Below are 24984 nucleotides of genomic sequence, written 5' to 3' on the forward strand. Positions count from 1 at the left end.
TGAAAAACCTACCAGTGCTGAATTAGTAATCCAAAGTATTTAGAATACGTTACTGACCTTGAGTAATCTATCGGAATACGGCATGTATTCTGTAATCTGTAGTATACATTTCATAAGTAACCCTCCCAACCCTGCCAGTGTGTTCCTTCTTTTTAAGAATGTACCAAATTTGGTCACTCCTAAATTTTCTGCTATCACACTGATGGATTTGTTTTGTTTTTTCAGCCTATTGATGGCCAGCTTTACTTGCATTGACAGCTCTTTATACCTCATATTGACAGTTTACAGCAACAACTTCCAAATACAAATTTCACATTTGGATTAAACTCCAGACCTTTTAACTGCATCAGTTTTAATTAAATAACCTGGGAACAGGCCATACCTGGCCATGAAACAGCTTCTCAGTTGATTGCCCCCATTACTTCTAAGCCCCTGAAAATGGGAGTCTGTGTATAAAACGTGCTGTAATTCAGAAACTTAATTTCAAATCCATTGTGGTGGCTTACAGAGCCAAAATTATGAAAAGTTTCTCACGGTCCAAATACTTATAGAAGGCACTGTGTATGCAATCTGTGGTAGTGGGGGCGTGGTTGAGCACCGGCTTGTGAATGGAGAGCGAGATCGGGAGATGAGAACGGTAAGGTTCATCACCTGTCAATGATTGTCTCTAACAGCTGTTTGTCATTGCAGTGAGAGTGGAGATGGAGTTAAAAGCGAGCCAGATGCCAGCAGAGGGGAGAGAGAGAGCCCTGCACACGCACTCGCTGAAGCTGCGTGATTAAGCTGAAAAGCTTTTTTCCTTTGAGTGTGAAAATAAAACTTACCGTTTGAGTTGAAGTTTTCATCTTACACTTCCTCCTTGTCAACACGTATAGAACCTTGTTACACTGGTGACGAAACCCGGGACATTGGAGGAAAAGCTGCTGCCTTGGAATCCTCACCACTGGGCGAAGTCATCCAAGCCCTTGCAGACATGCAACAGACGCAACATCAGGCCCTCCTGGCCCAGGAGCAGCGCTTCCAGGAGCTCATCCAAGCTCAAATGGAGGATCGGCAGGCATTACAGAGCCTGATACCCCAGAAGCCCTCAGCCATGACCCCGGAGGCAGCGATGACTATGGCCCAGCTCATGTTGACCAAGATGAGGCCTCAGGACGACTCCGAGGCGTTCTTGGGGATCTTTGAAAAGACCGCGACTGCCTCCAGATGGCCGAGAGCCGAGTGGGCGATTCGGCTGCTTCCGCTGCTGTCCAGGGAAGCCCAGCTCACGGCTCAGCAACTCCCTGCAGACATCCGAGTGGAGTATGAGGCCCTGAAGAAAGCGATCTTACAATGTGTTGGCCACATTCCAGAACAGCACCACCAGCAGTTTCGCTCCCTCATGCTCAGCGAGGTCAGCTGCCCGTTTGTTTATGCCCAGCTGCTCCACAATACCTGCCGGAAGTGGGTCCAGGCCGGGGAGGAGTGCGGCGCCGAGGTGGCAATTGATTTGATGGAGTTGGAGCAATTCATTGCTTGTCTGCCAAGGGGAACCGCAGAGTGGGCCCAATGCCATCACCCAGCATCGCTGGATGACGCCGTCCAGCTGGCAGAGGATCACATGGCAGCCTATCCAGGGGCCGGCAAGCCCTCGTCATCATCTCTCTCTCTCTTCTCACTCTCTCTTCTCTCTCTCCCCTCCCCTTCCTCCCATCCAATTCCCACTCCCCAGAAGCGGGGAGTTATCCCCCCAAACCTCTTCCCCGGCTTCAGGGTTTGCCCATTCCTCCCGTTCCCTCTGTCCCTCTCCGCTCTCGCTCCCAGGTTGGTGATCCTGCTGCCGTGGGTGCGGGCATGAAGTCTGGGCCAGTTTGCTGGAGCTGTGGGGAGCCCGGGCATTTCCAGGACCAATGCCTGGTTATGGAGGTGGGGATGTACCGCATACCTGTGAGTATTAAGGGGGGTACATACCAGGCCTTGATGGATTCGGGTCGCAGCCAAACCTCCATCCATCAATGCCTGGTTCAAGACGAGGATTTGGGTGCGAGTCACAAGGTTAAAGTAAGGTGTGACCAAAACAATTAAATTCCAGGAGCAAAAGCATAGTGTCGAGGCAGCGGTTAGCCCCCGCCTCACCCATCTGCTAATCCTGGGTACAAATTGGCCAGTGTTTACCACGCTAGTAAGAGAAATTTGATCGGGTGGGCCCTGCAACAAAGTGTCTCGGTGTGGGATTTGTGATGTGCTGGCTGGGGAGGCAGCCTCGGGGCCATCTACATCAGCTCTGCATCAGGGCGACGTAAGGGAGGGGGAAGTTTCGGCTTCCCCAGCCCTTAGACGATCCCCCACCAGGGATTTCCCTCTGAGCAGACATGAGACGAGACCCTTAGGTACACCTTCGACCAAGTGAAAGTGATTGATGGTCAACGTCTTCAGCCATACATCACACTCTCATAACCGTACTTTCTATTATAATTGATCAGGTGTATCGAGTGATGAAGGATGCTCAGACAAAAGAGGATACAACCCAACTGTTTATTCCGAAGAGCCGTCAGGAAATGTTATTCCAGACGGCTCATCATAATCCGGTGGCTGGTCACTTAGTGTGAGAAAATACACACTTTTTTTTGGCCAGGCATTCACGGGTGTAAAAAGGGGTATAGACCAAATCTATTGGTCCGATGTTGGATTCCAATAGAATGGCCCCTGAAGGTTTCTGCGTTGTTCTGTCTTTTCTGAGCACTGAACCAAAAACATTTATTAATTTGCACTTTATCAATTGACTCCAATTTTATATTAATCTGACTCTAGATTTTAAGTTGAACCTCTAATTAAGATTTAAGCTCTAATTGATTTCTGATTATTCTTTTGGTGTAATCTTTTTAAGTTATTGATTACTCTGAATCATCCTAACTTTCATTATCCTTTCATTCGGGTCCCAATTGTTGCTCAGAGTCATATGCTGGCTGATTAATTGCATAGATCTCACGGACACAAAATCACCAGTCCCGTTCATAGTCAGCAGTTGCAGGGTTTATTAATATCTGGTTCAGCTGCCTACTTCTTGCTCATAACCAGATGATAGTTTTATTTAGTCACATTTCATACAACTTGCTAAAATGGTGATAAGCAGTGACTGGTAGTCTTACAGGGTTTTCTCCTATTCATAAGCTCCAGTAATGATCATTATCCTGGACATAAGTTTGTGGTAACAAAAGGCGTCCCTCGAATCTACCGGTGATAAATGATTTCGGAGGAATACAGAATAAATAAAAAGTGACAATTTATTTGCCAGGTAGGATTTAAAATTTAAGTTACAAAATCAATCAAAGCCGATTTCACACATGATCAGAATAAACAAACTTTCCTAAAAATAAAAGACAAGTCAAAGAAACATACCTGGCAATAGAAAATGACACGCAGCGATAAGTATGGGTACTGACTACAGATTTCCTGAGCTCCTTTGCCATCTCTCCTTAAGTACCAAACGATTCTATTGTTATTTCAGATGTGTTTGTTTGATGTTATTCAGGATTTGGTTTACAATTTAGGGGGTTGTAAGTAGACCTTTGAAACTTGTGATTGAGTAGGTTGCTTGATGTTTACAAAGAATGCACTTAATCTGATTGTTCCTGTGAGAGACCTGGGAGGGGCATGCCCCTGATAGAACACAGTATTTTACTAAGTTCTTAAATCTTACTTGTGATTTGACTTTGCTGAAAGGGAATGAGACTGTTTCACCAGTTGCACTGAGACCTATTTAATGATACCAAACATGTATGATAAGAAAACCTTTTACATTACAGAACAGGATAAGTCATAACTTAGTTTTTGGTGACCCTAAAATGACCTGAGGTGAGGTATGTAAGAGAGGGGGCAGAAGTGAGTGAGATTTGCATTTTATGGTCCTTCCTCAGTAGGGTGGGTTGTCTCAGGTGGAGATGCTCTTCTGTGTGAGAGTTTTATGACGTTGGCTCTCGCAGAGTTCTTTGACTTTTTCCGGAAATGGCACCTTTTGGGCGTAGACATCCTGGTGCCAGCTTTACACAGGGATGTTCTCAGGTGTCGTGTGGCATGCCAAGAATGTCAGCTGGTGAATCCGCCGGCCACCCCAAGAACGCCTTTGTGCCCACTTCCTTTGATCAAGGTCCACTTAGAAAGAATTGGTATGGACCTCATCGGGCCATTAGAGCGTACAGCATGCGGACATCGTTTTGTGTTGGTTCTGGAGGACTACGCAACGTGATATCCAGAAGCAGTGCCTCTATGCAACATTTCAGCATGTAGTGTTGTGGAGGCACTCTTTGGAATTATCTCCTGAGTGGGGATTCCGAAAAAAATCTTCACTGATCAAAGGGAAGTTGATTATGGGGTTAAACGAATGGAAGGGGCGGAGCATGGCAAATTTACCACCTCAACCTCTTAAAACCATGGAGGGAGGCAGTTCCTGTGTCTTTGGTGATGGTGGTTCCAGAGAGGGAGGAGCTCGGGACGGAGGTGAATGTAAAAGCCAATCGAGGCGCCCCAGTCACTTGCAGAGACCACCTCTCACTGTTGCAAGTCACGGACGTGGCCCGGTTGCAAAGAGAATTCTCCGACAACGAACCTCATAGAACACCATATCGAAACAACACCAGGGGTAGTGGTACGCAGTCATCCCTACCAATTACCCGAGCACAAAAAAAAGTTGTTTGGGAAGAATTAAAGGCCATGCTAGATATGGGGGTAATAGAAGAATCCCACAGTGACTGGGCCAGCCCGGTGGTGCTAGTTCCGAAGAGCGACGGCTCGGTCTGGTTCTGTGTGGATTATAGAAAGGTCAATGCAGTGTCTAAATTTGACGCATATCCAATGCCTCGTACTGACAAACTGCTCGATCGGTTGGGCGTGGCTCGTTTTTATTCGACACTGGATTTGAAAAAGGGATATTGGCAGATCCCCTTAACACCAATGTCCTGTGAGAAAACGGCCTTCTCCACACCGTTTGCTTACACCAATTCCCTTCCGTTCGGCTTGTTTGGGGCCCCGGCTACGTTTCAGTGCCTTACAGACCGAGTCTTCATATCGCACTTTGCGTACGCCGCTGCCTATCTGGATGACATCATTATATACAGTAATGATTGGCAGCAGCACATGCAGCATCTGAGGGCAGTTCTGAGGTCGCTGCGCTGTGTGGGACTCACGGCAAACCCCAAGAAGTGCGCAATTGGTCAGGTGGAGGTACAGTATCTGGGGTTCCACTGGGGTCAAGGGCAGGTGCGTCCCCAAATTGATAAGACCTCAGTGATCGTGGCCTGCCCAAGACCCAAGACCAAAAAGGAGGTGAGACAGTTCATGGGGCTGGCTGGCTACTATAGAAGGTTTGTGCCTAATTATTTGGATATCACCAGCCCACTGACTGATCTCACTAGAAAGGGAGCCCCAGACCTGGTCCAGTGGACGGAACCGTGCCAACAGGCTTTTATACAGATGAAAGCTGCACTTCGTGGTGGGCCATTGTTACATGCTCCTGATTTCTCTCTCCCTTTTGTTTTACAGACCGACACGTCAGACAGGGTGTTGGTAGCCATGTTGTCCCAGCGGGTCTAGGGGGAGGTGCGCCCAGTGCTGTACATCAGTCGGAAGCTCTCAGTGAGAGAGGCGAGGTACAGCACCTTTGAGGAGTGTCTGGCCATCAAGTGGGTGGTCCTCACCCTTTGGTATTACCTCCTGGGATGGGTTTTCACCCTCTGTTCGGACCACGCCCCGCTCCAGTGGCTCCATCACATGAAGGATACCAATGCGCGGATCACCCGTTGGTATCTGGCTCTTCAGCCATTTAATTTCGAGGTGATCCACAGGCCGGGTGTGCAGATGGCTGTTGCGGACTTAATCTCTAGGAATGGGGGGGGGGAGTACTGGGCAGGCTGGATGGCTCCCTGGCCTGAGAAGGGTGGTAGGGGTTTGTGGTAGTGGGGGCATGGTCGAGCGCCGGCTTGTGAATGGAGAGTGAAATCGGGAGATGAGAATGGTAAGGATCATCACCTATCAATGATTTTCTCTAACAGCTATTGCAGTGAGAGTGGAGAAGGAGTTAAATGCGAGCCTGATGCCAGTAGAGGGGAGAGAGCCCTGCACACGCACCCGCTGAAGCTGTGTGATTGTTAAGCTGAAAAGCAATTTTTTTGTTTGAGTGTGAAAATAAAACTTACCGTTTGAGTTGAAGTTTCCGTCCTCCACTTCCTCCTTGTCAACAACGTATAGAACCCTGTTACACTATCATACCCCTAAAAGTTAACAAAATTAACTTTTAGCCCATTTAAAATTTATTGCCTTTATTATCTGGGAAAACAAACCAAAAATGTTGATGACTCAGGTTGTACTACACAAATTTCTGTCCAATCAAATGCCCTCAATAATGAGAAAATCCCTCCCCTAAAACCGACTAGTAAGTAGCAAATCATGGTTCATGGCTGTGATGTAAACAAAAGGCCATTTAAAAAAAAGTCTTTCAATATGTCCTGCTTGTCTTTTCAATAAGAAATATGTCAACAGAGGAAAAACAACTATGCTTGTGAAGCAAATGTATAGTCTTTGATAGAAGAAAATATGCAAAATATACAAAGGTATTCATAAAAAACAGGGAGTCTATACAGCCTGATAAAAGCGCCAATGCCTTTTAAATTTTTTATAAATACCTTTTCATTTTTCTTTATCCCCAAAGTAAGAGTATTTTAAATGAAACTTGCATACCTTGATGTTTTGTATACATAATTTCAGCCTCTTCTCTGACTATCTGCCAAAACTTTTGGACCGCTTAGACTTTCAGTGAATATAGATAATCAAACAAATGGAACCAAATTTGATTACTTTATTATGCTTTGTAAGCATATCTAGAGATGAACAAGAGACTGCATTCCAGTAACAAGAAATGCAATTCCCAGGTTCTCTGAATTCCCTGAGAGGAGATAAAATCTGATGCAATTAGTTAATCAGTTGAATGTGGGAAACGCATTAACACTCTGATTTTAGATTGTTGTCCACAACTCTACATAGTGAAATATACTGGGATCAAAAGGCAGAAAGTCATTGACAAAACAGACAGCAAATATATCATTTAAGCACTCTTACATATAATTTTATGATGTAATCATAATTTTTGATGGCAGATCACACTCACGTGGTCAATGAGTTCCCGGACCATGCCGTTCCATTCTCCTTTATCATTCTGAGCACCGTATTTCCCATCAGATACCAGCTTCACCTCGTAGGTGAACCCCAGGATGTTGGAGAGCTCCTTAAGCAGGTCCAGACAGTAGCCTTCAAACCGATCGTTCCCGTACAACACCTTGTCAGACTTCTTATACATAACGTAAGGGTTTTCCTGTACACAAGTAAAACACATTTAATATTGGTACAATTCTGAACAGACCAGTTCAGTTTAATCAACACACCATTAATTAAAATAGATCATATGTTCAGTCCAATCAAAACTGCACTCGTCAAGCCATTTCATGGGCTCTTAAAGTTTGATAAACTGAATAAATATTAAAAGACTCAAGAGTGAACTGGAATCGTGCATCCTAAGTTGCAGTAGATTAAAGCTGATTCATCTCTTACCAATATTGTGGTGACTATAAGGGTTCTGTTAGCCAGGGAATCTGTGACATTGTTGTTGTCTTTTCTCTCAGTCAGGTTGAGCCCCGAGATAGAGTTCCATACTCCAATCTAACAAAAGAGTATAAAAATGGCAAAGCATGAAGAAAAAAAGAAAAGAAAAGAAAAAAAAAACTAGATGAAAGTGTCTCTTTCTGACAATCAATGGACACACATAATCAGTGTAGATTCATAAAACAGGTAAGGAAGAGAAGGGGAAAAAAGAAAAGAAAATGAAAGAATTTAGTCCAAATCATTAAATAGATCCAGTCTGTGGTAAAACGCATCTTCCCTGATCAATAAAATCTGCACTAAAGCATGGTCTACCAATTCTAAGTGGATTTTGCCCACATTAAATAGTTCTCTTGAAATAAAAGTGAGCGCTCTTTAGAAATCCATTTGCTCTGCTTGTGGTAACCCAAAAAGAGGGAAGAGAGAGAACTAATATACTGTACTTGATGTCAGTTAAAAAATACACAATGGATATATTCAGATAAACACATTATGGGATTGAGAGAGGTCCTGAAGAAGATTCAGTATTCTCCAAGTATTCATAATTTTTAAATTGAGGACCAGTGGGTTTATACTGCTATTTTGACAGCTCAATGAAGCAGACATCTTTACCTTTTATTAAATGGTGGAGGACATCATCATAATACACCATAGGTCATAATAATTAATATGAATTAAGATAAGAAACATAAGAAGCAAGAAAAATCTGAGAGGATGTGAAGACTTGGGGTAGGACTAAAAATTATCTGGAGGTACCACAAATGGAGGGACCACCTAGCCTATATTAAAGCGACATGATGTCACGTCAAGTCAGATTTTTTGTATAGGGCTTCTCAGAATACATATTGCTTCAGAGAAACGTTACAGAAAATAGTGCCTTAATGCCCCTAGGTGATTATTTGAACTATAGTTAAAACAAAACTTAAATAAAACGGATAGTTACGACTCTAAATTAAGATTGGAAGAGACACGTTCAAAGCTGTTGTACAAAAATTATGAACACACACCTGTGGGCACACATTCTATTAATGTGCAAAGTTGTAGCTAATCTAAAATATACAGTGATAATATACACTCACTGAGCACTTTATTAGGAACACTTGTTCACCTATTTATTCATGCGATTATCTAATCTAGGGGTGTCAAACATACGGCCCGCCAAGGAGTCATCTCCAACCCGTGGGATGATTTGCGGAAAAAATAAATAAGTAATGTTCGAAAACATTCACGTTGATTTAGCCTGTAACGGTAAGATGTATTCATACTATTATTTTATTAGCAACAGCAGAACAGATAAACATTTAAATTTGTGGTGTTGCATGTAGCTACTGTACATTATAGCTTGCATGATCAGTGGAATTTCTTTTAATTATGCAGGACATTCAGCGCTCGCAGAGTCAGCCGTATCAGCGAACGCCACACAAGTCTGAGGGTTACACATTCCCACAGTGAAGTTTCTCTCACAGAAATAATGACAACATGGACAGGTCCAAAGGTAAATATTAGATGTAATAACTGTTGCATTGTTTCCATCCCATTGAACTATTTTATTTATTTTTTCTCCCCCTTTTCTCCCAATTTGGTATGCCCAATTCCCAATTTGCTCTAAATCCTTGTGGTGGCATAGTAACTCGCCTTAATCTGGGTGGCGGAGGACGGATCTCAATTGCCTCCGCATCTGAGACAGTCAGTCCACGCATTTTATCACGTGGCTTGTTGAGCGCGTTACTGCAGAGATGTAGCGCGTGTGGAGACTTCACGCTATTCCCCATGGCATCCACGCACAACTCACCACGCGCCCCACTGAGAGCACCACATTATAGCGACCACAAGGAGGTTAACCCAACGTGACTCTACCCACCCTAGCAACCGGGCCAATTTGTTGCTTAGGAAGCCTGACTGGAGTCACTCAGCACGCCCTGGATTTGAACTTGCGGCTCCAGTTGTAGTAGACAGCATCTTTACTCGCTGAGCTACCCAGGCCCCCATCCACTGAACTATTATTAATTTTAAGCAGGTTTCAGTTCCTTGGCATTTACGTTCAGTTTCAGATGGTTTATTGAGGTTAAAGCTTCAGCCAAAGAGCGAGCGGTTCTCTCTTTTTCTTGTAAATATTATTGCTTGATTCCCTTCAACTAATTGTGTGTGTATTTGTGATGTAAACTCTGGTTAATGAAATTAGTAAATTCCGTGTTTCTCCTTTTGCTCAGAGTGAAATTAGCACCCACCAACCCGCCAAATGTGGATATTTTATGCGCAGTTGTGGGTTATTTCTGTGGTATGTGACAAGAAATGTTGTCAGACACAAAGACGTGCATTTGAAGAAACACACTTGATTATATTTTGAAGAACAGACGAAAGAATAAAGCAACTGATGCGTGTATCTGATTCGCTGTGTTTTCATAGGCGCTTTGCCGCCCATAAGTGCAGCGTTTCTCATGGAACGCGCGCATGCAGAGTGCTCACTATTTCTGCTGTTTCAGTCATCTGAAAATAGTTTGCAACTGCAAGAACAGTGTCGTCCATGAGAACACTGCAAATGATTTCAGGTGCTCTAAGTTTAGTTCGCTTGATTTCCAGAGAGCAGTTTGCGTTTTCACACATTGTGAATGCAGCATTGCTTAATTCCAAGCATTTGTGGCTGAATACATAACCATACAAAGCAAAGGACATGCAGCGACATTAATGAATCATCATGTGTGTCATCATAATTCACTACAGCTTCAGAAGTGATGTTTTATATACCTTTATGAATAACCAAAGGAGCTGGTATAAAAGTCTAAGTGGCTGGTGGGCAAAACTATTTTGTATCTTTTTAACCCAGTGTTAGCTATGAAAACAGCATCCTTCTATTTTCCTGCTCCAATTTTCCTTTGCTCCAGCACTGAACTACCAGTGTCACTAAAGAAATTATATTTTACCCAAGTTATGAGATTCCAGTCTGAATTGAATGTGGTGACATAAAAAAAGCACGCACTGTGAAAAAACACCAAAACAGCATGCCTTTCTATTGTGTTGTGTTGTGTTCGCTGGCTGTACTCAACAACAAACACGGTGACTGGTTTATTCCGATTCATGATGAAATGACTCTTATGAGCCGGTACTTTTAAAACAGTGATTCACCAGCTCATGAGTTCTCGTTTTAAATCAGTTTGACGAATATGTGATTTTCTGCAAGTTGCTCTCAGTCATGTCGAAATGTTTTGTGTACAAAGTTGGTAAAATATGATAATATATAATACAATTTTGTATGTAAATCCCTTTAAATTTGAGAGAAGATAATAATTTTAAAAGTTATTTAAACAAAGTTAAAGAATACATATATATATATATATATATATATATATATATATATATATATATATATATATATATATATATATATATATATACTGTATATACATATACATAAACACACAGTATATATAATTTATCCTTCGTATATATAACAAGCAATGTCGCTTGGTCCAATCAGGCCCACAACCCAAAATGAGTTTGACACCCCTGATCTTAATCAGTCAATCATGTGGCAGCAGTGCTATGCACAAAATCATGCAGATATGGGTCAGGAGCTTCAGTTAATGTTCACATCAACCATTAGAATGGGGAAAAATCACAGTTGTTGGTGCCAGATGGGCTTGTTTGAGTATTTCTGTGACTGCTGATCTCCTGGGATTTTCATGCACAACAGTCTCTAGAATTTACTCAGAATGGTGCCAAAAACAAAAAACATCCAGTGAGCGGCAGTTCTGTGGACGGAAAACCTCAGTGAAGATGGCACCCCATATAATTAAATCATTACCAGATCTATACCATTAATTTGTGCTGCGTTTGTACCGCAAAAACGAATGTTTGTGCTGGTTAGATGTTTGAGATATTGGACATTATTTTTTTGGCTGTGTAACGTCACTTTCCACCCCATGTGGTCCATATCGCTCCGAACCAGTGCCGTTCGTTTGTGCTGATTTGTGCCGTTAAAAGATACACTGTATCTATTTCCCTGAATACCTTAGAAATAGGAATTTGAATTTGGTAGCAGTGATGTCACTATCCATCCCATGTCATCCAAATCGCACCAAACCGGTGTCATTCATTTGTGCTCGATTTGTGCCGTTAAAAAACATCATAACGTTTCCATTCTTTGTATTTTACAAGATAGCTTTTGGGAGCTGTGAAATCACACAGACTAGACCCCATATTAATCACTCTCACCTGTCTCCATCGTTTGTGCTCGCTTCTGGTTTGTGCCGTGTTTGGTATCGTTGAAGCATTAATTTTATGGCAAAGATTTAATCTTTCACACCATCAAACTCAAACACATCTCTCTTTCTCTGTCAGGAAATATCAGATTTGGTCTGATATTTAAACTAGGGATGAAAACTACCAACCTTTCAGCTGAAGTCACCTTTTCTGAAGCTAATTTGCCCAAATTGTTTGGTAAAATTTCTAAATTGTCCTTATTAAAATCACTTTTAATGGTAACTTTAAGCTTAAAAACTTAAACTTGAAATCAATTATTTTAGATTTATCTACAGTAATAGCAAAATATAGCAAGATACAATACAAATCAAATAAAAAAAAATAAAAAAATAGTAAAAGTTAGCCAATAAAATTAATATCAAGAACTTATAAATATAAAACAAATATAGCCTACACAACCAGTCCAAAAGGACACTGACTAAGTTTTTCTCATAATTTTAAAACCTTTTGATCTAAAGGCTTAAGGTCAAATGCTTGGGATTATTTCTGTACTTAAAAATAAATTGTGCCTAATTATAGATGTCTATACAAACATTTTTATTTATTTATTTATTTTATTTTATTTTTTTATTTAATAGTAATTTTTCTAAAGAAAAGTAGCCAACAAGTGTCCAGCATATAAAATCATTCAATACTGTTTAAAAAGCATCCCAGGATTCACCTGAATTTGACTGAGAAAATGAACCGAGTGTGCAGAGCTGGAATAGACAAAAGGTTACACTGAAGAAGTTCAAATATAAGATGTTTCTGATTGAATTGTTTTAGTCACTGCATAATTTCCATACTTTTGTGTTACTTCTTACTTTTGATGACTTAATAGTCTACTCTAAATTCTAAAATGTGCAGTAACAAATAATAAAGAATAGGCAAGTGTGATCAAACTTTTTTAAAGAGTTCTAGTCTTACACTGAAGGGCCGTTCACATTAAGCACGTTTTTGTGTCCGTCCGCACTGTTTTATAATTTATATCAATGTAAATGTGTGCTAGATAGACGTCTTTGATGGCTTGTTCATGTTTTTAGACACCATGTCAAGTTAAAAAGAACCTAAACTGTTAAACGTATGTCTCGAGTCGAGACATCTATGTTTTGCTCTTTTGTGGTGCTGCGTGTAGTTTTAATGCAACAACAAACTCATTCCAGCATGTGAACAGCACCTAACATGTTTTCAAACATTTGCACTGAAATTTCAAACAAATGTTTTGAATATTAGCTAACATATAGGTCTATGCATTTACACAAACACTGTCAACGCAAGTCGCGCCTGCTTCTATCTAAATTAAAACGAATAAAAGCAAATTCAGAGACAAATATTGTGGCTGTTTACTTGCGAAAAAAAAATCATAATAATTAACCTATATAAACATGATGTACAGCTTTGTTCAGCAGTCTCACATAAAGCCTATAAACAAATCATAATTTGCTGCACAAACACAGACAATTTTTATTCTTTTTTTGTTGACGGGGTGAAAAATCTAATCTTTGCCCAAAAATGAATGCTTCAACGATACCAGACACAGCACAAACCACAAAAAAATCACTTCCTGTAAACACTGAATGCCTCATGTCATTGTTGTGTGACGTCATCACGTTGGCGCATTCACACGAAAATTCAGAAGTTCCGCTTTGTTTACCACAGAGGAACGAGTGGTCAATTCGAACAGCTACAGAGAGCTGGCAGAAGCGTCAATTTAAAGTTAAAAACGTTTTAATTAGCGATTGGACTCAAGATGGCACCGAGTATGGCTGCTGCGTTGCGAGCTCCGACACAACATAGTAGTGTTTTGTTTGTTTTGTTCACAATTCGTATTTTTTTTGTCTTGGATGTTGTCTGCCTTATTGTCTACAACAGACAAACACTTTTGGACATTGGTTCAGCGATTTCACACCATAAACCGGACTTCAAATTCATCAATGCCGACCCGCTGTTTACAAACACGCAAGCGGAGCCCTTTGTCTAGGCAGTCCGGACGCGGAAATGCAGGAGGAAAAGGGGAAACAGAGCCGGCGTTCTCATCAGAGTAAGACGCCGCGCAAATCGACCCCCGCTACCCAGTATTCTACTGGAAAATGTTCAGTCTCTGGATAACAAGCTCTGTGAGCTGAAAGCGCAGATCTCTTTCCAACGAGAGATGAGGAACTGCTGCATTATCTGCCTAACAGAAACTTGGATGTCTGCGGAGATTCCAGACTCGCGGGGTTCTCCGTGCACCGAGCGGACAGAGCGAAAGACATCTCAGGTAAAAGCAGAGGCGGTGGTGTATGTTTTATGATCAACAAATCCTGGTGTGATCAGAGGAACGTACATTCTATCAAGTCTTTCTGCTCTCCTGATCTGGAATTTCTCATGCTTCTGTGTCGACCATTCTGGCTACCGAGGGAATTCACAGCGGTCATTATCACAGCTGTGTACATCCCCCCACAAGCCGACACAGACATGGCAATCAAGGAACTGTATGGGAGTATAAGTGAGCAGGAAACCGCACACCCTGAGGCTGCGTTCATTGTGACCGGGGACTTTAATAAAGCCAGTTTCAAATCAGTCACACCAAAATACCACCAGCACATTAGTTTCAACACACGAGGGGACCGGGTTTTGGACCATTGCTACTCTCCCTTCCGGGATGGCTACAAATCCCTCCCCCGCCCACCATTTGGCAAATCGGACCACTCTTCCAATCTGCTTCTGCCCGCTTACAGGCAGAAACTGAACCAGGAAGCACCCACCCTCAGAATGATCCAGTGCTGGTCGGACCAATCAGACTCTATGCTACAAGACTGTTTTGATCACGCGGACTGGGAGATGTTCTGGTCCGCCTCTGATGACGACATCGAGCTTTACGCTGATAGCGTAATGTGTTTCATCAAAAAGTGCGTGGAGGATGTCGTTCCGACCAGAACAACACGGATTTATCCGAACCAGAAGCCATGGATAAATAGCGATGTTCGCACGGCACTTAATGTGCGGACCTCCACTTTTAATTCCGGGAACGCGGAGGAGCATAAACAAGCCAGTTATGCCAGAACAGCAAAACGCCAGTACAGGAACAAGATTGGAGGACAGTTTAACACCACCAACTCTAGTTGCATGTGGCAGGGAATTAACATCATCACGGACTTTAAAGGGAATAAAAACTCCGCCATGAACACCGCTGCCTCTCTCCCGGATGAGCTAAATACTTTTTATGCTCGTTTTGAGGGAAATAACACCGCCCTCGCGGAGAGAGCTCTCGCGGCTGAAGCTACAGAGGTTAGTTCACTCTCCATCTCTGTAGCGGATGTAACCCGATCCTTCTGACTGGTGAATATCCGCAAAGCCGCGGGCCCAGACGGCATTCCGGGCCGCGTCATCAGAGCGTGCGCGAACCAGCTGGCTGGTGTTTTTACGGACATTTTCAACCTTTCCCTCTCTTTGTCTGTAGTCCCCACATGCTTTAAAACATCCACCATTGTGCCTGTTCCAAAGCAATCAAAAATCACTTGCTTAAATGACTGGTGTCCTGTTGCTTTGACCCCCATCATCAGCAAATGCTTTGAGAGACTAATCAGAGATTACATCTGCTCTGTGCTGCCTCTCTTTCTAGACCCATTGCAGTTTGCATACCACAACAACCACTCCACTGATGATGCCATTGCATCTACAATACACACTGCTCTCTCCCACCTGGAAAAAAAGAACACTTATGTGAGAATGCTGTTTGTAGACAACAGCTCAGCATTCAACACCATAGTGCCCTCCAAGCTAGATGAGAAACTCTGGGCTCTGGGCTTAAACAGCTCACTGTGCAGCTGGATCCAGGACTTCCTGTCAAGCAGACGCCAGGTGGTTAGAATAGGCAGCAACATCTCCTCATCACTGACCCTCAACACTGGAACCCCACAGGGCTGTGTTCTCAGCCCACTCTTGTATTCCTTGTACACACATGACTGTGTGGCAACACATAGCTCCAATGCCATCATTAAGTTTGCTGATGACACGACGGTGGTAGGTCTGATCACTGACAATGATGAAACAGCCTACAGAGAGGAGGTGCACACTCTGACACACTGGTGTCAGGAGCACAACCTCTCCCTCAACATCAGTAAGACAAAGGAGATTGGGTGGACTTCAGAAGAAAAGACAGAGAACACAGTCCCATCACCATCAATGGAGCACCAGTGGAGAGAGTCAGCAACTTCAAGTTCCTGGGTGTCCACATCACTGAGGAACTCACATGGTCCATCCACACTGAAGTCGTTGTGAAGAAGGCTCATCAGCGCCTCTTCCTCCTGAGATGGCTGAGGAAGTTTGGAATGAACCGCCACATCCTCACATGGTTCTACACCTGCACTGCAGAGAGCATCCTGACTGGCTGCATCTCTGCCTGGTACGGCAATAGCACAGCCCACAACCGCAAAGCACTGCAAAGGTTGGTGCGAACTGCCAGACACATCATCGGAGGTGAGCTTCCCTCCCTCCAGGACATATATACCAGGCGGTGTGTGAAAAAAGCTCGGAGGATCATCAGAGACTCCAGCCACCCGAGCCATGTTCTCACTGCTACCATCAGGCAGGCGGTATCGCAGCATCAGGACCCGCACCAGCCGACTCCATGATAGCTTCTTCCCCCAAGCAATCAGACTTTTGAACTCTTGATCTCCCACGATCAAAATACATCAGCACTGCACTTTATTACTCTTACTCTTATATCTCACACCAGACTGTCATAAATTATATTATTATTATATTATATTCTCTCTTAACAACTTACTATCAACCGACAGCCTGAATGTCAATACAGTACAATACAACCTACTGTACATTCTATATACTATATATACTTTTTTTTTTTATTGAATAATGTGTATCTATATTGTTTGTATTGTATACTGTACAGTGTTATTATTTGTATATTGTTGTGTGTAATTATGTGTATATTAGACTTTAAATTGTGTTGTGTAAATCTGATGTTTATTGTAAATTGGTATATGTCTCATCACTGTCATGACTGCTATGTTAATCGGAACTGCACCCAAGAATTTCACACACTACTGCACTTGTGTATATGGCTGTGTGACAATAAAAGTGATTTGATTTGATTTGTTTTTCAAACAAACTTATCGATTAACTTCAGAAGACATTACTTAATCAACTGGAGTCGTGTGGATTACTTTGATGCTGCCTAAATATGGTTTTTGGACCATAAAAAATTGGTGTCCATTCACTTGCATTGGATAAAGCTAAAAACCTGGGATACTTTCCTAAAAATCTTAAATCCTGGTCATATACATCTTGGTCATATACATCTTGGATGGCCTGAGGATGAGTAAATTATCAGCAAATTTTCCTTTAAGATACTTTGTTTATATATGGCATTTGTCATAATGCTCAAAGAGGGTTGAAAGTATAGACTTATTCAAAAGAACCTTAAAAAGTACATTAGAGCTGCTCTCTAAACATCTGCTAGTGAATTAATGTGTAATTGTTCTGCAGGCTTCAGTTTGTTTTCAGGGAGATGCATAACTTACTGAGGAACAAAGCGCTGTGAACCCAATTTTCAGTGTTGGATATTAAATATGGTGATTTAACTGTCATAAATGCAACCTGCACACATTTTGCATCTCATTAAGATTTTCTGGCAAAAAAAAAAATCTCTTTCGATTAAGCCCCGTTCACACTGATTTTTTTGTTTGTTTTTACTCTATGGAGGCTGTCAGTAACTAACATTCTACCTAACATCTCCTTTGTGTTCCATGGAAGAAAGAAAGTCACATGGGTTTGGAACAACATGAAGATGAGTATAAGATGACATAATTTTCAGTTTTGTGTGAACTATCCCTTTAAGCAAATGAAGTGTTCTCCACAGGGAGAGGGATTCTGATGAAAGGGCATCAGGTTTATTGAAGTGAATTTCACACAGGGTAGGGAATATGAGCTCTCCACAGGTTCTAATCACAAACTCATGGAATTGAACCAAGACTGAAACAAACCTTTGTCCATAATTTAGTAGGTCGTGACACACCATCGGCCAAACGCTTTTAGAAAGAGTTGGAGAGTTGAGTAAACAGCATGGAAGCAACAAGGTCAATACACATTATCTGCCTAATACTGTACATATTTCTGCCCTCATATGGCTTTCAGAAAAACTTTATTACTGAAATGCATTTTCAAGAATCCACCACTAATTAAATCTACTATAAACAAGCTGTTGGAAATACATTGAAACACTTGGCTCAAGGTTTCCAGGTACATTTGCAGTTGTTAAAACTATATGAAAAGTTGCAAGGTTAACAAAGGACTGAATTAAATAGTAGAGCCTTGAGACTTTGTTTTCTTCAGTATCTGGCTGAGTGGACTCACCTTAGCAGTGCCGTCCTCCTTGAGACTAATGAGGTCTAAGTTAAAGTCTTTCCGTAGTCCATCAGTCTTGTTAAGGACTATTCGACCTGTCAAACCATCCCACTGCGCCTGAGGCAAAGAAACAAAACATGGTGTACACAGAAAATGATGCACTGTATTGTTTCAATGCCATGTCTTTAAATTATAGTTGTAATGGAATATTATGCTGCCTCAAGACATGTGTCTGTTAACATGAAATGTTTTAAATACTGCAGATTTCTTGGTCGATTAAATTTTAGTTAAATAGACCATTTTGCAGAGCATTGGCAGTAAAAATGTATCACATTTTCTGAGTATATTGCGAATAGTGCTTGCCCATGCAAAACTTGCTATGGTGTTGTGGGTGGTTGCCAAGTTGTTGCTTGCTGACCCCAAAAGAGGTCAAAAGAGCACACCCCAAAATATTCCCAAATTTTTCGTCCCAAGATATGGCTCATGCCCCTCCTTCGATGTACAACCCCAATTCCGAAAAAATTGGGACAGTATGAAAAATGCTAATAAAAACAAAAAGGAGTGATTTGTAAATTATATTCACCCTTTTCTATATTGAAAGCACAATAACTAAACATTATATGATGTTTTACCTTGTGAATTTTAGTGTTGTTTTATTTTTTTTTTTTAAATGTACAGTAATTTCAAATCAGATGATTGCAACACACTCCAAAAAAGTTGAGACAGGGGCAATTTAAGACTAATAACAATTTAATGAGTTAAAACAACAAGACAATGTGAAACAGGAGATATTAAACAGGTGAGGCAATCATGTCATAGTACTGTATACTGTATAAGGAGCCTCCAAAAACAGCCTAGTCCTTCAAGAGCAAGGATCATTCAAGACTGGTCAGTTTGCCAACAGACGCTTCCGCAAATAATCCAGCACTTTGAGAACAATGTTCCCCAAAGACAAATTGGAAGTATTTTGGGTATTTCACCCTCTACAGTGCACAATATAGTTAAAAGATTCAAAGAATCTGGTCAAATCTTGGTGCATAATTTATCTGAAATGGATATCATGAACATGGGCTTGGCATTACTTTAGTAAACCTTTGTTAGTCAACACCACTCAACGCTGCATCCACAGATGCAAGTTAAGACTTTGCATGGTAAAGCAGAAGCCCTACATCAACACTGTCCAGAAGCGCTGCCGACTTCTCTGGGCTCGGTCTCATCTTAGATGGAAAGCGGAACTGTGTTTTTTTTTTCAATGAGTCCACATTCCAAATAGTTTTTGAAAAACACAGTTGTTGTGTTCTCCGGGCCAAAGAGGAAAAGGATTATCCAAGCTGTTATCAGTGTCAGGTCCAAAAGCCAGAGTCTGTATGGGCCAGGGGCGTGTCAGTGCCCATTGCATGGGTAACTCGCACATCTGTGAGAACACCATTAATGCAGACAGATATGTACACATTTTGGAGCAGCAAACACTGCCATCCAGCACCGTCTTTTCCAGGGATGTCTCGGAATTTTCAGCAGGACAACTTCAAACCACATACTGGCTGAATAAGCAGAAAGTGTGGATGCTAGATTGGCCTGCCTGCAGTCCTGACCATCTCCAATTGAGAATGTGTGGTGCATTATGAAGTGCACCATAAAACAATGAAGAACCGTACAATTGTGCAGCTAAAGACCTACATAATGGATGAATGGGAGAAAATTCCACTTTCTAAACTTAACAAACTTGTGTCTTCAGTGCCCAAATGCTTAATAAGTGTTATTAGAAAAAAGGGTAATGTTTCACAGTGGTAAACTCGACTGTCCCAACTTTTTGGGAGTGTGTTGCAATCAATGAAACAATGAAATTCACAAGGTAAAACATAAAATAATGTGTAGTTGTAGAGCTTTCAATATAGCAAAAGGTGAATATAATTTACAAATCACTCCTTTTTGTTTTTTTTAGCATTTTTCATACTGTCCCAACTTTTTCGGAATTGGGGTTGTAAGTCTAAGGGATTTTTCACCCATTTTATCAACCGATGAAAATTATAAGTTGTTACACCTGGCTCAAAGATGCAACATAAAGGGGAGGCTACACCGAGGGTTAAACAAGAAAAAAAAAGAATGTTTATTAACACCAAAATCAAATAAAGCAAATACGACACCAGTAATCAGTAAATGCTAGTCAGTCATGAAGGAAAATGCATGAATATGGTGTGTGATACGATTGAGTGTATGGATGCACAAAATCACAACAAACAAAACACATTTGAAGAGAGGAGCTGGCAAACTTCCTCCGCAGCCACCCCAACAAGCGGAACCACTGTGTTTAAATTGGTCACCGCAACAAGTCTCAGGTGCACAAACCACGCCCCAATCACATCAGCTGCACCTGAAAAGCAAGAATAAACCACAGGCACAGCATAGACTGGGCCGTGACAAAGTCCAAAAAGTAATAGTGCACATTTCTTCAATAAGCCCTATGAATTTAGGTATAATTTATGTCTGTAGCACAAGAACATACCTTTAACCCCAAGTATGTGCAATTATAATAGTAAACGTTGGAACGGAATTCTCTGAAAAATACCACTTTAGATCAAATTACTATGCCTAAATGAGAAAGTCAAACATAACTTTTCTTTAACTTCAGTGAAACTGAGTGAAACAAATGAGTAGCCCTTGCCCTAATATACATACTATAATATACAGTCCTACCTAAGAAAAGAACATCAAGCTTGTGTGCAGTCATTCCATTTCCAATAGTTGTGTTCCTTTCCTTTGTTATACAAATAATCTTAGTTGAAAACAATCCCTAAGGTGCACCCTTTTCATAACTACCGCTTCTGTCGATAAACAGGTGAAATATCTGAGAAACAGTACCTCTATTCTCAAGGTTGCAGTGTTTTCAGACCAGTCTCTATTCAGTTTCAAAATAAGAGGCAACGGCTGGCCTTCAACATGCTATCAGCTCTGGCTCAGGTGGAGACTTGATGCTGACCTCGGAATGAAACATTAGAGCCAATTAGTTGTAGTGAAGCCACAGGAGACGGTAGGTGCACTGCATCCTAATGTGAGAGCAAATGCCAGAGAACATATGAACTTTTTAACATAGTTTAAAATGTATAAAATACAACTGTCATTTAGCTGGCATTTGATTTTTAAAGTCCACATGGGGTGAGCTAGGGTAAAATGCCTCGCTCATGGCCACAACAACCCTTGTGGGATTTGATCCTACAACTTTTGCCACAGGTCTATTTCTATCTTTTAAAGTTAATGCTAGATGATGGCAAAAGTAATCTAAATCTAAAAATAGGCAGAAAAGAGCACTTATAAATATAAATCTACATAAATATTTACATTTCGGTCCATAAATATCCATTATTGACAGATACTGATACATATTAAAAGTACTAATATAGGCCAATAAACAATATGGTTTCAATATATATTGTTCATTCCTAATTGTGTCCAAGGCAACAGTCCCCAAGGAGTGACCTACAGTAGGGTTAGGTGCCCCACTCAAGGGCATAACAACACCTGGAGACTGGAGGTATTGACAGATACCGATGACTTAAAAAAAAAGCAATAATATCTGCCGATAATCTATAAGGTCCCAATGTACACCATGCATTTCCACTTGTATCCAAAAAGACAGTCCCCATGGAGTGACCTGGGGATAGGTCCCTCGCTCAAGAGCACATCAGTGAGCTTAGAATGTGAATCAACTCTTATGGGATTTGGACCAAAAACCATTCAGTTTTCAACCCATATCTTTAAACACTACACCAAAATTCTCCGAAGCAAAAGGTTTTTGCGTATTGCCTTTTGCGTATAATTTGATAATGACAGCAGTCATTCAAGAGCACGTCAGTGACAGCTCGTGAATCAACCCTTGTGGGATTTGAACCAACATCCTTTCAATTTTCAACCCATATCTTTAAACACTACACCAAAGTTATTTTAAAAGCAAAAGGTTCTTGCGTATTACCTTTTGCGTATAATTGGATAATGACAGCACTCATTTCTCTTGGTTTTGAGAAGCAGAGGGTGGTGATCCTAACATGTGGAATCACAAAAATTTTGGTGACAAAAATATTAAAAATGACACTTAATTATTACTTCAGCACTACAATTTGGCTTCAAGAAGGGATACTTATGGAGAAACCCCCTAGACAACTTGTGTATAGTGACTAGAGCTGTTCCCTTTTTCAGTGCACCTCAGTCAGAATGGCTTTGCTTTTTGAGTAAAAGTCTGTCTTACACGATGTAATATAATCAGTGCTCCTTAAATGGAGTTTGAAAACATTCTGCTACAGTACAGGGGCTACATAATTTAAAATGTGGCATATAATCAGAGATGGAAAGTAACGAATTACAACTACTCGTTACAGTACATTTTTAAAATTTTTCTACTTTAAGTTTAAATAGTACTTTTACTTTTACTTGAGTTGATTAAAAATGAAGTATTCAACTTTGCTACAGTTATTTTTCACCACAATTACAAAAAAACAAAACAAAACAAAAAAACATAATATTTCTGAATTTTTGGGAGAAAGAAATTTAAATGCACTAAATCTGTTTATAAACTAAAACGCACTGTGCCCGGCACAACGGAAGCCCGCAGGACACAGCATCATGAGCACAGCCGCTTGCATAAACTGCCGCCGGTGTCCTCTCTTCTCTAGCTTCAAGACTTTCTGCCCTGTCACTATACAAGAACTGTAATACTGTGATTTTCTGCATATTTCATTTTATTCTGGAAAGGAGCCGTTCATTCAGGGACGAGGGAACCGTCTGAACACGTTTAGCCACTGATCAAACTTCACTTGTTTTTAAGGTAGGCAATGTTTTAACTGTGTCAAACATTAACACAATGTAGTTTGACATATATGTGGGGATATCTTGTTTACTTGCTACTATGTGTCTAAAACAAACTTTTAAATACCTTAGAAGATACAGTGCCAATAGTGTCGGAAAATAACGGGGACTCTAGGAAAAATGGATGCAAAAAATGCCCACGTTTTATTAATAATATCTGATATAGTTACAATTACATACAATGCGATGTTCTTTGGAATTTTCAGTGAACATTATTTTTTTTCCTGCTGTCCGGTTCCTCGCACCATCACGCGCACAGATGGACTGTCTGCTTCTATCAATCCGCATCAGTTCGGTAATGTCCTCCCGCATTAAATTCCGGAACCATTCTCCCCTCTTGTCTTAGTGGGTAACACTCTTGCTCACGGTGCTGTAGGCTACTGTACTTCCCTGTGCTGCTGTTTATCTGTCTGAAAAGCCTCATCCACTAGAGGCCAAAAGTGTGCAAGGGATGGATGTTATATAAAGAAGCTATGAGAAATCACAAAACATAATGTAACCAAATGCTACAATTTACTTAATATCTTAAAATAACCATAATGTTAATAAAGACTTTATGATTACAACTGTAATACAATAATACATATACAGAACAGCCACTTTTAGAGATTGAATCAATCATATCTCTCACTAAACACTGTGTGAAATGTTTATATTTGCCTTATTTTATTCAGTTGGCATGTAGGAGTTGATAACAGTTTGCTTAATAATTTCATTCCATATCTGGATAATTGTTGCAATATCATAGAGGATAAATTTCCTCCTCTATAATATTGCATTATATTAGTTTTGTATAGTATGTTAACTTAATAGCCAAAATACTTAGAAATAGAAATGTGTTTGTCACAATGCACATTATGTAGTTTAAAGACGATTTAGAGGCATTTTGAATGTTACAAATTGCTATTTCTATTTCAATAAATGTTGTATTCTTAAAATGTTCTGTTTGTCCAAGAATCCTCTTGCAGCAATGCAGGTCTTTGGCATTTAGAAACTGCTAGTTTAGCACCTGTGAGGAGTCTGTTTCTCTAGAGACTGTGATTTACTTGTCTTTTTATTGTACATCTGGGCCGTCCACTTCCTTCTCTATCCTGGTGAGAGATTCTTTCTTCAAAACAGTAATACACGGAATTGCCTTCATCTCTCTAAGACAATAGACTTTAGGAGAAAATAGAGTTTCAGGAGAAATGTGTTTCTTTTTGCCTATTTTTAAAACCAAAATTTGACTTGTAAGTGTAAAGCAACTTTTAAGAACTCAATACCTCAGCAAATGGGGAAAAAACCCACTGTATTGTGATTTCCGTATGGTAGCGCAACCTATTTCAATTGTTCTAATAATAAGAAAATTTTCTTTAGTACCAAATTAGCACTTTAGAATTGTAAGAAATAGGTGACACAGTATATCTTTGCCATCACGGGTAAAGAACAAATGGAATAAATGCCACTTAAAACAATTATTTCAAACCGTAATAATAATTTGCAATTAATGATTTTGGCAGTATTTTTGATCAATTTAATGCATCCTTGGTGAAAGGAAGCATCAATTTCTTTCAAGAACAAAAATGTCTATTCTAAAAATGCAAGCGTATATATTATATATAATATTGTAATGTAATTACTTGAATCGTTTTTCGGCAAACTACTTATTTACTCTTACTTGAGTCATAATATTTCTCAGTTAATTATTTCTTCAGTAGCAGTACTTTTACTTAAGTAAAAAAAAAAAATCAGTACTCTTTCAACCACTGCATATAATACATTTTTTCAGTTTTTTTTTTCTAATAAAAAAGCATGAGTAAAATGTGTTGATCAGCATCTCTGGCCCATTGGATCAGCATAGACCAATGATACTTTAAAAGCTATTCAGCCTCCTGTCAAAGATGATTACTTGTACCAAAACTCACATTACAG

At 40.6% G+C, this 24984-nt stretch overlaps 2 protein-coding genes across 6 annotated transcripts in view; one reads left to right on the forward strand and one right to left on the reverse strand.

Moving 5' to 3' along the window:
• Positions 1-9636, forward strand: part of LOC127433851 (transcription regulator protein BACH2-like) — a 53468-nt gene extending 43832 nt beyond the window's left edge. Inside the window, exons 7-8 of one of the 2 annotated variants that reach the window (XM_051686130.1) lie at positions 9004-9121; positions 9254-9636. In XM_051686130.1, the coding sequence (XP_051542090.1) occupies positions 9004-9121; positions 9254-9256 (121 nt within the window). In that variant the 3' untranslated portion in view covers positions 9257-9636. The other variant, XM_051686128.1, reaches the window with a different exon arrangement.
• LOC127433848 (glutamate receptor ionotropic, kainate 1-like) overlaps positions 1-24984 on the reverse strand; it is a 114796-nt gene that overhangs the window by 24863 nt on the left and 64949 nt on the right. For 3 of the 4 annotated variants that reach the window (XM_051686117.1, XM_051686114.1, XM_051686118.1), the window contains 5 exons: positions 18226-18333; positions 17856-17900; positions 7579-7686; positions 7139-7342; positions 6171-6245 (listed from right to left, as the gene is read on the reverse strand). In XM_051686117.1, the coding sequence (XP_051542077.1) occupies positions 6171-6245; positions 7139-7342; positions 7579-7686; positions 17856-17900; positions 18226-18333 (540 nt within the window). The remainder of the gene's footprint in view (positions 1-6170; positions 6246-7138; positions 7343-7578; positions 7687-17855; positions 17901-18225; positions 18334-24984) is intronic. The other variant, XM_051686115.1, reaches the window with a different exon arrangement.

Source organism: Myxocyprinus asiaticus, chromosome 43, assembly GCF_019703515.2.
Source record: "Myxocyprinus asiaticus isolate MX2 ecotype Aquarium Trade chromosome 43, UBuf_Myxa_2, whole genome shotgun sequence".
NCBI lineage: Eukaryota > Metazoa > Chordata > Actinopteri > Cypriniformes > Catostomidae > Myxocyprinus > Myxocyprinus asiaticus.